General features: G+C 44.2%; 1 protein-coding gene across 1 annotated transcript in view; it reads left to right on the top strand.

Moving 5' to 3' along the window:
• LOC120397312 (centrosomal protein of 192 kDa-like) overlaps window positions 1-16,783 on the top strand; it is a 189,227-nt gene that overhangs the window by 17,489 nt on the left and 154,955 nt on the right. The window contains exons 10-14 of the mRNA XM_039523013.1: window positions 5,934-5,947; window positions 8,242-8,532; window positions 9,344-9,421; window positions 11,296-11,481; window positions 14,915-15,040. Of these exons, the coding sequence (XP_039378947.1) occupies window positions 5,934-5,947; window positions 8,242-8,532; window positions 9,344-9,421; window positions 11,296-11,481; window positions 14,915-15,040 (695 nt within the window). The remainder of the gene's footprint in view (window positions 1-5,933; window positions 5,948-8,241; window positions 8,533-9,343; window positions 9,422-11,295; window positions 11,482-14,914; window positions 15,041-16,783) is intronic.

The following is a 16,783-nucleotide window of genomic DNA, read 5'->3' as shown; positions in this document are numbered from 1 at the left end:
AGCGAATTAAGCAACTTTTTCTTCAGAAGGCTTAAAACTCAAATTTCATATATTGTTTAAAAGTATTCAAATGAAACAAGATTTGGCTGTTAGTATGTAAGACATATAACAGCTTGCTGATTGTGACTAGTATAGGGAATGACCACCAAAAGTCATGTTTAGTACACTTTTTTTACTGGTTTATACACCTCTACCCTGATATAACGCTGTCGTCGGGAGCCAAAAAATCTTACCACCTTATAAGTGAAACCATGTTTGTATCGAACTTTCTTTGATCTGCCAGAGTGCGCAGCTCCGCCCCCCCCCCTCCCCCGTGGAGCGCTGCTTTACTAGGTTATAGCCGAATTTGTGTTATAGCGGGTCGCGTTACCTCAGGGTAGAGGTGTATATAAAGAACTGACAGTAAGTTTTATTTTTTTCCCTTCATTTTTAAAGTAGAAATTTAGGTTTTGTGTGAAATTTCATCAAAAGGAGCCAAATGTGTGAAAGGCAAGGACGTGAGAGGGGAACTTTTTTAAATGCTTATCACTGACGTTTGTAAAGTCAGTAATAAGCATTTTACATAACGGATGTCTTAAAAGATCCAATGCCTCCTGCCATTTCAGTTGAGGTGCAAGGCACTGATACACATCTTCAGGGCCCTAGCTATATTCAAGAGCAAAAAACAGCGGAGCCTGGTGTTAATATTCCCAATATCTAAGATTTTTTTTTTTTAAAAGGAGAACAAAAGTTAGATCTTTGTCCTAAGTACTAAAAATGGCCCAAGTCCAATTGCTCAAAAATCAATAACAGATTATCTTTAAGACTGCAAAACAGGTGCTGTTCTACACCTTGTTTTAACATATTACAACTTTACATAAGACTTGCAGAATATTGGGAAATTCCAATCCAACACTAGAACACATGCTTTAACATTGTGTGACAGTATTCCCATTCATTTCAGAGGGTCTGCTCCTATTTGTAAAGTTAATCATGTGCAAAAGTGTTGGAAGAACTGCTTGAAGTTGACTGTTTTTTGTTCTATTTTAAGTTACAGCTCCTGCTCCCTGTCCTGAGAATGGGGAGTAAAAAGCTTGTGCAGTGTGTAGTTGGGAAAAACAAACAAACCAAAAAACATTTTCACTTTGCCAACCACTACTCAGTGTACCTCTTCCTCATAATAAAAATGCCTGAATTTCAGAGTTTAAAATTATGGTATGCAAGTTAACCTTTATGAGTAGGGCACTAGCTGATTATTTAAAAAATAAAGTATAAACATTTGAAAATGCAAGACTAAAAATGTGCACTAATGTAACATTTTCTATTATCTATACACTGAAAGCATGATGTGTATGCACAGGTGCTTGTGCAGCAATTTAGTATCCTGAATTTACAAGCTCAGCTGCTGAGGCAAGAGAAGATTGTTCCACAGAGGCTTTTTTGTTTGGGGGGGAGGGGACAGCATGGGGGTTCTATATAAACAAATGCAGAATAACTAGTGAAAGAGTGCATCCACATGATTTGTTTGTTCTGGCCCAAGCTACGGTGGTCGAGGATCATTGCATTTATGCAACTTGGGGCAGATATCCCACAGTGTAGTGGCTCCAATCCAAATGCATTTATGAGGAAGGGCACTCCCCCCTCTCCCCCGCGCGGCAGCAGGAAGCCATATTGTAGCATACTGTGCCCCAAAATTAACAATTCTGCACATGACATTTTAAAATTCTGCATAATTTATTTGTTAAATTAACACACTATAATCATGCTTGCTTCAATTATTTTGGGAATTTATTTCAAAATACTTGTCAGCAAGTATGTAACAATGCAGACAAAAAAGTCAACAAATGTTTTCTGTCAAATAAGGTTCCTTACTAGGCATATTAATACAGAACTCTGAGTAATAATTCATTTAAAGTATAATACAGAAACTTATTTCCTGCACCCCTCAGAAGCAATGCAAAGGCTTGGAGGAGTTGGGGATAATGGAGGAGCTGAGGAAGAGGGAAGTAATTACGAGGAAGGAGACTGGGAGTGAACCTGGAGGGTGGTTGGGTGTGGATAGGAGAAGCAGGGAACTTTTTTCGGGGGGAGAAGGATTGTTAGGGAGTGGGGGAGCTTCCCCGTATGCAATCCCTGCCTGACCTAGCCTCTTCTATCTAGCCAGGCACATTTGCCCCATCCCAATGTGTTCCTGCGCCTCCCTCTCCCCATGTGTCTATGTACCCCCACTAACCCATCCTTCTCCCCTGACCTCATGTGTTGCTGAACCCACTCCCCATCTCTGTCCTTGCACCACTACACCCTGGCTTAGTGCTGTCACCCCACTAGCTGCTGTGCCCCCACCCCAGTCTGTGACCACCCAGCAGCCCTGTGTGCCCTGTCTTTCTGGTAACCCATGCCTCCTTACCTGGCCCCACAAGCAGGGTGCTGTGAGGACAGCAGCCTCTCCATGGCTGGCTGCTCTGGCCCAAAGCCGAATGCCATCTTTTCTGGCACCACAATGGCCCCTGGTCATGGAAAAATGTAATTGTAGCACATCCTGGGCAGAATGTATGGGGGATGGGGAGGGCTTAATTCTCTGTGTGTGCAGGGGCACAAAATTCCCCCAGGAGTAAAGTTGCTACTGCTGTCAGCACTGGTGGACCCACTGCATGATCTCAGTGCTACAGCATGGGAGTATGGCTATGGCCTATAGCGGGGTGGGACAACTTTTTGGCCCATGGGCCCCATCTGGATATGGAAATTGTATGGCAGGCCATGAATGCTCATTAAATTGGGGGTGGGGGTACGGGAAGGGTGAGGGCACTGGGGATGAGGGGTTGGGAGAGCAGGAGGGTGCTCTGGGCTGGGACTGAGGGGTTTGGAGGGCAGGAGTGGGATCAGGGCTGGGGCAGGAGATTAGGATGCGGGAGGGGGACAGGGGTGGCGGCTCTGGGTGGCGCTACCTCTAGCAGGTCCTTGAAGCAGGGGCATGTTCCCCCTGTGGCTTCTCCACAGATGCACATCCAGGCCCCATCTGGATATGGAAATTGTATGGCAGGCCATGAATGCTCATTAAATTGGGGGTGGGGGTACGGGAAGGGTGAGGGCACTGGGGATGAGGGGTTGGGAGAGCAGGAGGGTGCTCTGGGCTGGGACTGAGCGGTTTGGAGGGCAGGAGTGGGATCAGGGCTGGGGCAGGAGATTAGGATGCGGGAGGGGGACAGGGGTGGCGGCTCTGGGTGGCGCTTACCTCTAGCAGCTCCTAGAAGCAGTGGCATGTTCCCCCTCTGGCTTCTCCACAGATGCACATCCAGGCCCCATCTGGATATGGAAATTGTATGGCAGGCCATGAATGCTCATTAAATTGGGGGTGGGGGTACGGGAAGGGTGAGGGCACTGGGGATGAGGGGTTGGGAGAGCAGGAGGGTGCTCTGGGCTGGGACTGAGCGGTTTGGAGGGCAGGAGTGGGATCAGGGCTGGGGCAGGAGATTAGGATGCGGGAGGGGGACAGGGGTGGCGGCTCTGGGTGGCGCTTACCTCTAGCAGCTCCTAGAAGCAGTGGCATGTTCCCCCTCTGGCTTCTCCACAGATGCACATCCAGGCATTTCTGCGCGCTGTCCTGTCCACAGGTGCTGCCCCTACAGCTCCCATTGGCAGTGGTTCCTGGCCAATGTGAGCTGCGGGAGCGGTGCTTGGGGTGGGGGCAGCATACGGAGCCCCCTTTCTGCCCCTATGCATAGGAGCCGGAGGAGGGACATGCTGCTGCTTCCAGGAGCTGCACAGAGCAGGGCAAGCCCTCAACCCCACTCCCCAATGGGAGCTTGAGGGCCGGATTAAGATGTCTGGAGGGCCGGATGTAGTTTGCCCACTTCTGGCCTATAGTGTGTAAGAGCAGAAGGGGTGAGTGTGAGTAAGGTAGTCGAGAGTGGAGACTGTGCTCTCCCAAAACTATAGTAACTTCCAAGATTGAGCTTTTTTCTCTGTTGTCCTAAATAGTATTTTGCTTGCTCTTCGTACATAATGCTGCTCCTTATATTCATTGCACCTTCTCTTCTCAGATCCCTTAGTGTTGCTTAATTTTTGAGGGGTTTTGTATTATTTAGTCCTAAAAATATAATCAGGTTACTAATCTAGTCCAAGAAGCACTTTCTGGTGCTACACAGAAAGCTGGCTGCTCTTAGGGTGCTGTTCTTGTTTTCAGCTAAGAGAAATTAAAGTGGAAGGAGGGGGAAATGAAATGTTGACCAAAAGTAAACCGTGAGGCTTATTTAAAAAAAAAAAAAAGACAAAACACATGGAACTAAGACAAATAAAAATATGGTAAGTACTTTTGGAATATTATTTTCCTATGTAATTTCTGTAGCAGCCAGACAAATGTTACGTGCTTATAAAGAGGGGGGGGGGGGAAATGTCAGGGAACAGAAAACTAGAGCCAAAATGTTATTGAAAAAATTGATCTAGTAACATAGGGCATGCGTTATGAAAAAGTTGGGGGAACCACTCGATTAATAGCATCTACCTACCTATCGGCTCCTAGATTTATTCTAGTATAGATTCTCAACCTGCTCCAGACCTTAACTCCAACAAGAACCTTTGGGATTACCCTCCCTTCTAGCCCTCAAGAAAAGAAAAGGAAGGTGGGTGGGATATCCCATGCCCCCAGTCCAGTTTTGAAAACGTGTTCTTGTATCTTTGTACTATTACTGCCCAGTTCAGGAGGGAATGACAGGCTTATGATTGTACAGTCATGTTGCCCATTAAAGCGTGTAGCCTATGGAAGATAAGCTCTAACTCGGGTAGGCAACCTATGGCACGTGTGCCAAAGATGGCACGCGAGCTGATTTTCAGTGGCACTCCCACTGCCCTGGTCCTGGCCACCAGTCTGGGGGGCTCTGCATTTTAATTTAATTTTAAATAAAGCTTCTTAAACATTTTAAAAACCTTATTTACTTTATATATAACAATAGTTTAGTTATATATTATAGACTTATAGAAAGAAACCTTCTAAAAACATTAAAATGTATTACTGGTACGTGAAACCTTAAATTAGAGTGAATAAATGAAGACTTGGCACACCACTTCTGAAAGGCTGCCAACCCCTGCTCTAACTACAGTACTACAACAAAAACATAAATCAGTCATGGCAAAATAGGTGCTCAGAGGAACCTACAAAACAATTCAAAACCTAACATGAAATTTTCCTTTAAAATATAACTTTGGGAAGAGAAAAGCCTTAATGTTTAAAAGGGGACTGGATAAATTCATGGTGGCTAAGTCCATAAATGGCTATTAGCCAGGATGGGTAAGAATGGTGTCCCTAGCCTCTGTTCGTCAGAGGATGGAGATGGATGGCAGGAGACAGATCACTTGATCATTGCCTGTTAGGTTCACTCCCTCTGGGGCACCTGGCATTGGCCACTGTCAGTAGACAGATACTGGTCTAGATGGACCTTTGGTCTGACCCGGTTCGGCCTTTCTTATGTTCTTAATTTAAAACAGGAACTCTAAAGGAAAGACTGCTACTAGCATTTTTTTGTAAAAAAATGCTAACCTGTTGACTACTGTATTGTGCTTTTGAGATTCACTACCCCAATTTAGTAGCAATTTTTAATTATCGGGGGTATTTTTTAGAGCTTCTACTGTTTGTTACGCACTTGTCCAAAAGTCATCTTATTTTCCTACCTAGCTGAGGAAGTACTGTTGTTGGGTATCTTCCATTAACAATACCCCAGTCACACTTTTTCCTCAAAAGAAGTTGTACTATTTATAGCTCTCCAGCATATGAGTTACTCTATCCAACGAATAATGTATGTTAGAAATATCTCCTTTAAAAGTCTGGGATGTTTAATATCTGTATTTTGATAGTTATGAAATGTTTATGTGCATATAATAAGATATTTGAAACATTTACCCAATAACTTTATTTACTATTAATTAAATTTTAATGTTAATGCAAAATAAACTTACTGCAGGCTCAGGGTCTCAGGTAAGATGTTTTTGCATGCTTGTTTTATGCATAGTGTTGAATTGTGTGTGGAAATTTTGTTTTTTTAGCTTTTAGATCACAATCAGGTATGCAGGTTGGCCATCTGCAAAGTGTGTTAATTCTGGCCTGTCTCATGATTCACACGGTATCTATGGTATCCCAAAACAGCTATTTCACACAACTGGGTCACTAATGCAAGCAGGTGCAGCTAGACAGCTCTAGAAGTGTATTTAATGAAGTACCATGTGTCATAACAACTGCTCCCAGCAGGAACTCAGAAGCTGTAGATAGGGCAACCTGACTTATGCGTCACATGCTGGGCTCTCAGGGACACAGAAAGGGTAGGGCCCCCGATTGACCTCAGCCTTACACGAAGGCCCACACACTCCACTCACCGGTGTTGTCCTTGGTCAGTGGAGACTCAGACTTCACTTTCACGTGAGTACACCTCCCAGGTGGGGGCAGGGGCGGCTCTAGGCACCAGCAAAACAAGCTGGTGCCTAGGGTGGCAAAATCTAGGGGGCGTCTCCTGCGGCCGGGGGGGCGGCAGGCTGGGCCGGCGGACCTGCCGCAGTCATGCCTGCGGGAGGTCCACCGGAGCCCCGGGACGACTGGACCTGCCGCAGGCATGACTGCGGAGGGGGCACTCGTCCCGCGGCTCGGCTGGACCTCCCGCAGGCATGACTGCGGCAGCTCAAGCGGAGCCGCCGAACCCCGCGAACCAGCCGCAGCCGCGGGAGGTCCAGCCGAGCCACGCGGGACCAGCGGTCCCTCTGCAGTCATGCCCGCGGGAGGTCCGGTGCTCCCGCGGCTCCGGGGCGCCTCCCGCGCATGACTGCTTGGGGCGGCCAAAAACGTAGAGCCGCCCCTGGGTGGGGGACAAAAAGGCACAGTTCGCTCTGGCCATGGCTGTTCGTTGTGCCACCGTTCACTCCACCGCTCTGTTGCCAATGGCCCTGCACAGTCACCTTCTGCTGTCACCTCCACTGTGATCTCTGTGAGTTGGTCTCTTGAGGTTCCACCAGCTCTCAGTGATTTCAGCTGAGCTCTCAATGCGGGAACCTCACTGGTAGTGCAGTCTGGGCTGTCTCTTACACAAAAACACTGTACCCACAGGAACACTGTCCCCACAACAGGACTAAGCACTTAGACCTGATTGTCAGTGATTTCAGCTGCAGTGGTCACTTAACAGAACAAAAGACTATCTATTGAGCCTAATCAGCTCTGTCTTTAAACAGTGGAGAGGGACAGGTCCCCACCCTCTCTGTTGATGCCTTCAAATCATCACAGGCTAAGTACAGTTCTACTGCCCTTTACTCATACAATAAGAACAACATTTCATCCCCTCTTCCCCCTACATTCAAGTGGTTTGTAACCCAACCCCAGCCAAAACCTATCACTTGGACAACACAGCTCTGTTTGCTGGATACCTAGGTAGATTAGGTGTGAATGTAAATATAATCTGGCCCTGAAGCCTTAGCCCCCAGCTCATCACTAGCTGTCAGGGAGAGCTCATTTCGACTTTGCTTACAAATCATCATTTGAAATTATTAGGTTGGCCAACATCACCGAAATGAATGCACTGACATCATAAAAAACAGCTGTATAAGGAAGCAAGGAAGCTAGTCTATGTTCATATTTTTCAAATCTATTTTCAGATACATGTATTTTATCATACACTGTATAAGCTTTTAAAGTGTGTATTAATGTTTCAGTTTAAATTCAGATTTCCAGTCACTACATGGGTATGTAACTAGCTCACAAAACTGGGGGGGGGTGTTGGGAAAATTCAGGGGGGGTGTACAGCCCCCCTGGGGGAGTGTAGGGAAATCACTGCCCACATTGCTTCTCAGGAGCCCTTGAGAGGGGCTGGGCATGCTCTGCAGTCACCTGGTCTCAGCCCTGCACAGGAGTGGGCGGCAAAAGGCTCTCAATGAAAGCAGGAGCTCAGACTGCACCTCAGCCCATCAGCTCCCTGATTTGCCCTTGAGCATTAGCCTGCTAAATGCAGGGTTGTGAATTCAATCCTTGAGGGGGCCATTTAGGGATTGGGGCAAAAATCTGCCTGGGGATTGGACTAGATGACCTCCTGAGGTTCCTTCCAACCCTGAGTCTAGTGTAGCCAAGGCCTATGATTCTATGAAAATCGCTGTAGCTGCCCCCTCCTGGCCCTCACCCACTAGCAAAGCCGTGTGGGCTCAGGTCTCACCCTCCCCTGACAGGGGCTGGGCTGGTGTCAGTCACATAGCTGAGGGCGGGGCTTAGTCACGTCATGCCTCTCTTCCCCCAATCAGAAACGTAGTCCAGGCTTTTCTGTTTAACCTGAACTGCCCAATGCCAATTGCCAACTCCCGCTTTTTTTCTTCGGTTCCTTTGCCCCAGCCCCCGGACGAGCACGAGCAACCTCGCGCGGCGAATGCGCGCCCCCGGAAGGGAGAGAAAGAGTCGCAGGGCCTGGTGGGAGCATCCGCGCGTACGTCCGCGCGCCCTGGGGGGGTCTCGCGCTGCAGCCGCGGGCGGCGCTGGGCGTCTCGCGCACAAATCCGGCGGAGCGGCTGCTGCGCCCGCTTTCTGCGCTGGGTCTGGTGAGCGAGCGAACGAGCGAGCGCGGCGCCTGCGGGGGGAGGCGGAGGGAAGCAGAGCGACGGTTTGAAGTTGTGGCGGTTGGGTGGCCGGGCTGCTCCTGTCTCTGCTCTGTCCGTGCGGGGAGGTGCCGGTGTCGGGTCCCGGCTGCTGCTTTTCCCCCTCGCCGTGTGGGCTCCCCCGCGCCAGGCGCACGCGGCAGGGCCGGGCAGTCAGGTGTGTGGGGGGCTGTAGGTACGGGGGGAGTAGGGCTCGCTCTCTGCCCCGCTCCCCCAGCTGTCCGAAGGAAGCTGCGCCCCGGACCCCGCGAGCGAATAGTGCCCCTGCCCCAGCTCCCCGGGACTCCCGTGTCCCTGCCCCGCTGCCCGGGGCCGTCTCTGGGGCTGGGGGTGTGAAAGGCCGGACTCTGATGTAGCCTGTGGTTGGCGATTGAATGGGCAAAGTGATGCGAGCTAACCCAGGAAAGGGCGTCCTTATTCCGGAGTGAGCGTGTCCACACTCGGAGTGGAACCGGTGTGGGCCCACTGGGGTCATTGGGCTGTGCAGATGAGCCCTCGCTCTAACTGCTTCCTTGCTCTATAACCTGTCCCATCCTCTGTGCGGGGAGTCAGCAAGGCTAAGGGGTGTGAAACCCGCTCCTTGTGCTGCCTCTGAGCTCACTGGCTATGGACCGGACAGGAGGGAGGAGTGTGTTGTGGGGCAGCTGTATCTGTAGGTACCCATCGCTGGAGTCATCATGGACGTTCGCCTCTGATTCAGCAGGTTTAATGATGTTTAATGAAGGTGATGCTTTACATGGGTTTTTTTTTTTAGGATCCTTCTGGTGCTTGAGGCCTGTAGAAACAGAGGAAGATGCTGTCTGCTCCAAGCAGCTTTACAAGCTAAATACAGGTCAGGCACTTCAGGGCTTTAACTTGTAGGAGTTAATCTCTTTTTTTTTCTTTTCTTTTAAGCCTTGCTCAAAAGACTTTAAGGAAGAAGTTTAAATAAGTTTGTAGATATAGTTGTGCTTCTGTCCATAAAGGATATGGTCAGTGTATTGTCTAGGTTTTGTTTTAAATCCAAAACAAATGGAGCGGCAACAAGTTACTTATATTATTGTAAATACAGTTGATTTGCTCATATTCAGATGTTGCTTAATCAGGATGTGTTCTGCTTCAAACAGTCTCTTTTGTGGCACCTGTCACAGTCCAGTACAGTGATCCCCAACCTTTTTCGTCTGGTGGGTGCCGGACGACGAGCCACCGAGGACCGTGGCTAGCGGACAAGCAAGCTGATTTTCGGTGGCATTTCGGTGGCAACGCCTCTTGCTGCTGCTGCTTTTCAGCGGCTTTTTGGCGCCATTTCAGCAGATGCTTGTTCACCGGCCAGTACGCGGGCGCAGATAGATGCCCCAGGCACCGTGTTAGAGTCCACTGGTCTAGTAAATTAACTATTAGTTGCTGTTGGCATTTTGAGATTATCCTACTTAGAAAGTCCAAGCTGACTTCTTGTCCCACCGTGCTGCTTTTTGGTAGTAGTAAAACTGTCTTACAATCTTTTATTGGTTTTTTTTTTTAAAGACTTTATTAGTATGGTGTTAAAGGTCTTGGATTGAGTGCACTGAACAGTGAAGAGGATAGAAGCACAAGGAAACTAGCTTTTTACTTTAATCGGGTACTCTAAATGTTTTGTTTTAGTGGATGTGAATTGAAAATTTTTGAAATTGAGTTAAATCTCCCAAACACTTATTTGATAAAGCACCCTTTAAATAACATACCTGAATCTTTAAAGTGAATGTTTTCTGCCCCTTTGTTGAAATTTTAAGAGGGCCTTTTCCACATAGGTGACATTGACTATAAAAAGTAATGATGAAACTGATTAAATTCAAAGCTGTCAAATGCATGTTTTCAGTAGCATTCTGTAACTCCTTTCAGTTCTGACAATGTTGTGTATTAACTATAGTAGCCATAAAATTTGAAAATGACTTTTTAAAAACAATGGTTTTATTTGGACTTGGAAGCACATTGGCTTGAAGACTAACAAATGGATCAAGTGTCCATTGCTTTTTTTGGTGAAGCTTGGTCTAGCCAAAGGAAGCATACAGTCAGGTTTCTTAGACTTTTCTGATTTTACTTTGGGTGAGTGTTAGTACCATTCTGGACTTAACCACTGGTTTAAAGAATACACTTTTTGCCATACATGCAATATTTTAGCCAACTGAAAACCTATGCAAATTTTTTTTTAAAATATATGAAGAGTACCGTTGCTGCTGTTAGTCAGGAAAACCACCTTTAGACCTTATGTGTGCTGGTGACTTTAGGGAAATCTAGCACTGCTTCAGCTCCATTGGTGCTAGTAATAGTGTAATCTGGTCATCAGTGATTTTGTCATTTAACTTTGTGATCTAGATGATATTTTGGAGTAACACTGCCGACTTGATAAGTTTAAGCTAATGCTGTTAAAGTAACAACTGTTAGTGCCGGTGAAGCTTCAGTGCTAGTACAATGGAGGTAGATGACTCTAAAATTGTAGCTTTTTAGGCCATGGATAATTAAGAACTGTAGTACATAATTCAGAATCAGGACTACTTTTGTGAAAGTCGTGTAACTGGACTTGGAGTCCTTCCATCCTCGTCTGTGAAAATAAAATCTTTCTATATCTGCAACGTGAAGAATCTGGCTATGTTGCTTCCAATGGGAGTTTACATGACTTTAGTGACAATTCTTTGAGTATCATCTTGTTTGTTATGCTGAACTGACTTATTCCAATTCATTTTTAAACAGTGTGCTATTGTATGGCAGGATGGAAGACTTCAGAAATATTGTGGATGAGACGTTTCCAAGCTTTTTGGCTAACTCACTGAACAGTAATACCAGTGGGATTTTGGAGAATGTCACCATTTCATCAAACCTTGGCTTACCTGTTGCAGCTTCAACTGTTGCCAGGAATAAAACCGGTTGTGACAACAGGTAAGACTGTCCTCCTAATAGTCTTTCATAACCTAAAATACACTTGCATTATGGGGAAGGGTAGAGGTGTCTGATCTCCTCCAGAAGGATTCCTCTTGCATATTGTCTGCTCAGAAAGCTGAAATTGGTTATTTGGATACTTCTGTAACATAGTGTGAATTCGTGAAGTGCTGAAAAATGTCAGTGTGTTGCTGAATGAACTTCTGATGGCTGCTACAAAACGAGTGGTAAGGTAGGTGAGGTAATATCTTTTATTGGACCAACTTCTGATGTGAAAGAGACAAGCTTTAAAGCTACACAGAGCTCTTCTTGGGTCTGGGAAAGGTATTCAGAGTGTCAAGTGGGCAGTTAACACCTCTGCAGCCATAGGATTAAAAAAAGGCGGGGGGGGGGGGAAGGCTTTAAAGTTACAGATTGTTGAAATAATAAGCCATACATCTGGTGTCTTTAAGACTAATATTAATAGTCTCTAGCAAAGTTATGAATTTAAGCTCCTTAACTTGACCTTTGAAGGTGTTGTGTATCTTTCCCAGATTTAAGAGCTCTTTGTATCCCAAAAGCTTGTCTCTTTCACAAGAGAAGTCGGTTCTATAAAAGATATTACCTCATCTACCATGTGCTTCTAATATCCAGGAAGTAACACCGCTACAACACTGCATGCTATAAAATAAGGCATTTTGTCAAATAAAACTTAAGTTGTCGTGCTTCGTTACAAAATGTCAACTTGGTTTTTAGACTGGAATTTTAAATGTATACCGAGTTAACATCCTTTAACCTGAACAGGTTTCAGAGTAGCAGCCGTGTTAGTCTTTCTGAAGTGATAATCAAGATGACCCATAGAAGGTGTGAGGATACTTAACATGGGGAAATAGATTCAATTGGTGTAATGGCCCAACCATTTAACCTGAACAGAAATCTAACTCTGGAGCATCCTGTATTGCTTGCACATAAGGTCAATGGTTATTAATTTTAGTAATTATTCCGAGAATAATGGTTCTGTAGTACTTTTTTTGAAACCAGAAAGATTAATTATGTACAATTAACGTACAGTAGTTTGAGCCGATATTATAGTTGGAAAACAGTTAGGAAATACTTAAGCTACTGTTGTATTTTTGGTCACAATTATTTTTTGGTCAAGGTGACTATTACACTATACTGACTCGGGTCAAACAAATTTTGGTACCAAAGATAACTACTGTATAGTAGTGAGTAAAGCATATGATCCATCCTTAAAATTTAGCGAAATGACACACAGAATCTGTTGCCTCCTCTATGGATGCAACATGTCAAACTGAGTTTGGGATAATTGGGCATTACCGCTTCCAGGAGAGTATGATGCAGAGTTTACAGAATTAAATTGTTGTGTAGATTTTCCATAATTCTCTTGTCCAGGAGTCTGTGTTGGCCTAGTATATTGTTCTCCAGCCCAGTCTTGTTCGGCTCTTGGTTTCTGGCACCATCTGTTTGTTTGTTTTTTTGTTTTTTTAGCCTGTGGGTTTATCTGAGATGTCAGACATTTGAGCTACATTACATTCCTTGCAACTATATGTGATAGCTTATGGACAGAGTGCAAGTTCTTATAGTATATTGACCCATTCCACCAGCTATTTCTTGGCTGTGTAGCTGGCCATAACGATGGAGTATAAGAATTGCTAGTCTAGTGACTGAGAATTATCTGTAAATGGTTAACTGACTCCTATATTAGCCAGACATCTAGGTTTACTCAAGAAAGTTTGTTTGAAAACACTTCTATCCCACGTTTGTTTTCTCCTCTCTAAACTGCCAGAGTTGATAAGAATTGCTCATAGTGAACAGTTCTTTGGTGAACATTACTAGCCAATAACAGTCTAATAAAAGTATTTTTTTAATTTAAATTTATAAAATGCAAAAATAAAAACTGAAAGGCTACACAACATAAATTATGGATAGACTTGTATTAAATGAAACCACTTGTTTTTCTTGCCAAACAAGTACTCAGAGGAAATCAGAGCAGCCATTTAGCCTGATGAACTCCTGACTAAGCTGGGAATAAAGATGAAACTACGTACTTTGCCATCCCTTTTTATATGGGATTAGATTCCTACAATCCTTTTGTGGTGCTAAAGTAGTATTTAGATACTCTATAAGAAACAGAACGCAACTTGACATACATCATGCTTTAAATTATTTTCTTATATAGAGTTATTGAGTACCACCTTCACTGGTGTAACCAGAAAATATTTAAATATTTTTACACCAGCAACATCGGCTGCTGTCCTGTCTCATCCCCCAAGATCATTTTCCATTCCAAATGAGAGAAATCAAATCAGCCACCTCAAATAGTGAGATGGAAACACTTAATTATTTCAGAATTGAATTTCATTAATAAAGTTCAAATTATTATAGTAGGCACTTAAAGTACAAAGGACATGTCACAGGAACAGGATGAACTGTCTGATGAAGGGGTTTTAGACCATGAAAGCTTATGCCCAAATACATTTTAGTCTCTAGTACTCCTCGTTATTTTTGCTGATACAGACTAACACGGCTACCACTCAGAGCTTGAGTGCATCCCGCAGATGACAGGCCTGCTGTGTTGCACTGTGTGGTTCCACATACTCTTAAACTGGATCTGTGCTTTCCGGACCCCTGGTTCCCAACATTTAGTGACACAGGGCCAATTTGTTTTGGCACCTGTAAGAGTTTCCCTTTGAGAGCATGTGACTGTAAATGTTTGCAGTGACTCAGAAACAGCTTCTTCAAAGCATCATTCCTCAAAGGTACAAAGGACATGGAGCAAAGAGTTAAAAAACCCAAAACAATAAAATGCCTACACTCATGGGTCAGTCTTGCACCTTCAGCTTTCCTTTCCTGCTCACAGCATCTGTCTCCCTGTTTTTGTGTAGCTCCTTGCCAGCTTGTTGGCTTTCACTGATACCCTAAGAAGTTCCTGGCCACTCACTGAATCCTTCCTTCCTTTTCTAGGTTCTTTGAGGTTTTTGATCTTAGGCTCAGTCTTGGGAAAAGTAAACCATTCTAGCTTGGAAAGAGCCAGACAGGACGATTGCCAATTGATAACTCACCTCCCCACCCCCATTGTTTCCTCAAGGAGCCGCACCTTTGCCATTGCTTTGTTTCTGGTGTTTTTCCCCTCTTTACAGCCTCCTTTGATTTACCTTTGGCATTCAGGCAGCTTAATATCAAACAGGAAACCTGAAGGGCATATGATATTTATAAAGGGGGAAAAAAAAACTATACAGCTCCCTCATTCACCACCTAATATATACATGCAAAACCAGATATTCTAATTAAAAATCAGTTTTCAGTTATTCAGGATCATCCACTTAGAATAGATGAGGTATGCATGCTTGTCAGGTTTATTTTTGTCAACTCTTTCAAGAATTGAAAAGATGCAAATTTGAACAGTTAAAATTATTGGGTTTTTTTCCAACAGGCTTTCTGATATTCAAGCTTCTTATCTAGAAGAAAGGAGATTTTCACTGCCATCAGCATCTTCTCATAGTGGTCAGTCTGCTTCGGAGCCAAGGGGGAAGTTAGCTCTCAGCTTTCAGGGTGACTTGTAAGTGATATTGCTGTTTAATCCTTTTAAAAAAGATTGGAAAAATTACTTACAGCAAATTCTGTTATAATTGTACATATCAATGACTTTACTCTGAATTGTTTTTTCTTTATGAAATAACAGTATTGGCTGCAGTTAAATGCTTTATTTTGCTCCTGCCTACACCTCTACCTCGATATAATGCTGTCCTCGGGAGCCAAAAATCTTACCGTGTTATAGGTGAAACAGCATTATATCGAGGTTGCTTTGATCCACCGGAGTGTGCAGCTCCGCCCCCTCGGAGCACTGCTTTACCGTGTTGTATCCAAATTCGTGTTATATCGGGTCATGTTATATTGAGGTAGAGGTAGTGGCAATACAATTTATAGAGTTTTTCATGATTCATTAAAATTTGTTGCTTAAATCCAAGATCTGAGGAATATATTTGCTTTAAAAGGAATGTCTGAAGACAGTGAAGTTATTAGAGCTTAATTCTAGTTCAGTGGTTCTTTTTAAATTTTTTTTCATTTGCTGGATAACTTCATAAAACTGAGGAATTTCTTGTTCTCCTTATTACTTGTGCCCATTTCAAAACAGTTTTTCCTCTGGAGATATTTCCTTCATTATAGTTTGTGCAAATATTTCAATTAATTCTCTGTAGTCTTGCTACAGGATTCTATAAGCTTTCTAGGTAGAGCTCCAGTGCCATGCATGTGAGGTTCATAGAGTAGTTTGTGAATTGGTAATCACAATTAAGTCATAAGTGCAAGCAAATATAACTTTTACAGGTTTTCAAACTATGTGAAGTGACTTCAGAAGAAATAGCTTATGAATATCTTGTCTAACAGTCAATATTCTGCAGAACACAAAGTGGGAAATCACTGCTTCTTGGTATCTTAACAAGAACTTAAATGGGTTTTGAGCAGATTATAAATGCCTCAGTAGCAACTCCATGGTTGAGATGGAGTTTTTCCGCTTAAAGCAGAGATTCAACCTCTTAAGTATGAAGCGTGTAACTTTGAAGAGAATACATAATTTACTTTGAATACAGAATACATTTTCTGAGAATTCCAAGTAAATCTCTTATTTAGTTTAAGAAATAAAAATAAGCTTCTTGAGAAATTTGGTATCCTGTCAGACCTCTTTTTGGCCCTAATAATTGCAGTAACAGAATAATAAAAATGCTATAGCAGCACAGTTGTAATGTAGACACTTTTCACAGCAATGCAAGAGGTTTTTCCATCACCATAATTAATCCATTCCTCCAACAGGTGGTAGCTAGATCGGCTTTGCCACCTCTGACAGATGTGAAAAATTCACATCCCTGAGCAATGGAGCTAGGTCAACCTAAATTTTAGGTGCAGACCAGGCATGAATGCTCTAAAATCCATATAGTTACTCAGATTGCCTTGAAATTTGGTGTGTCTCATGGGGAGGTAGGGGTTGATTAATGACCCAAATTTGGGGCTATTTGATCAAGGGGTTCCTGAGAGACAGCCTCCTGGGGGGGGAAAAACACCTAGCTTTTCTTTAAAGTTGACATATTTTGGCAACTCATGTATGCACAGGGATCGCACCAGGGTTTCAGTTGCTCGAGAGTTACCCCACCACTAGCTCTTTGGGGGAGATCAGATTAAAATATTGTTAGCAAGAGAGTTTGGTCCCCCAGTCCTAAAGCTCTTGCCCCATATATGGGAGGACTTTCCCTTCCAGGGGTATTTGATCACCTCTCCTTATCTTACATGTGGCAGGATTTGTAGAGGC

Source organism: Mauremys reevesii, linkage group 2 (genome assembly GCF_016161935.1).
Source record: "Mauremys reevesii isolate NIE-2019 linkage group 2, ASM1616193v1, whole genome shotgun sequence".
NCBI classification, from domain to species: domain Eukaryota; kingdom Metazoa; phylum Chordata; order Testudines; family Geoemydidae; genus Mauremys; species Mauremys reevesii.
This window is presented reverse-complemented; position numbering and strand designations above follow the sequence as displayed.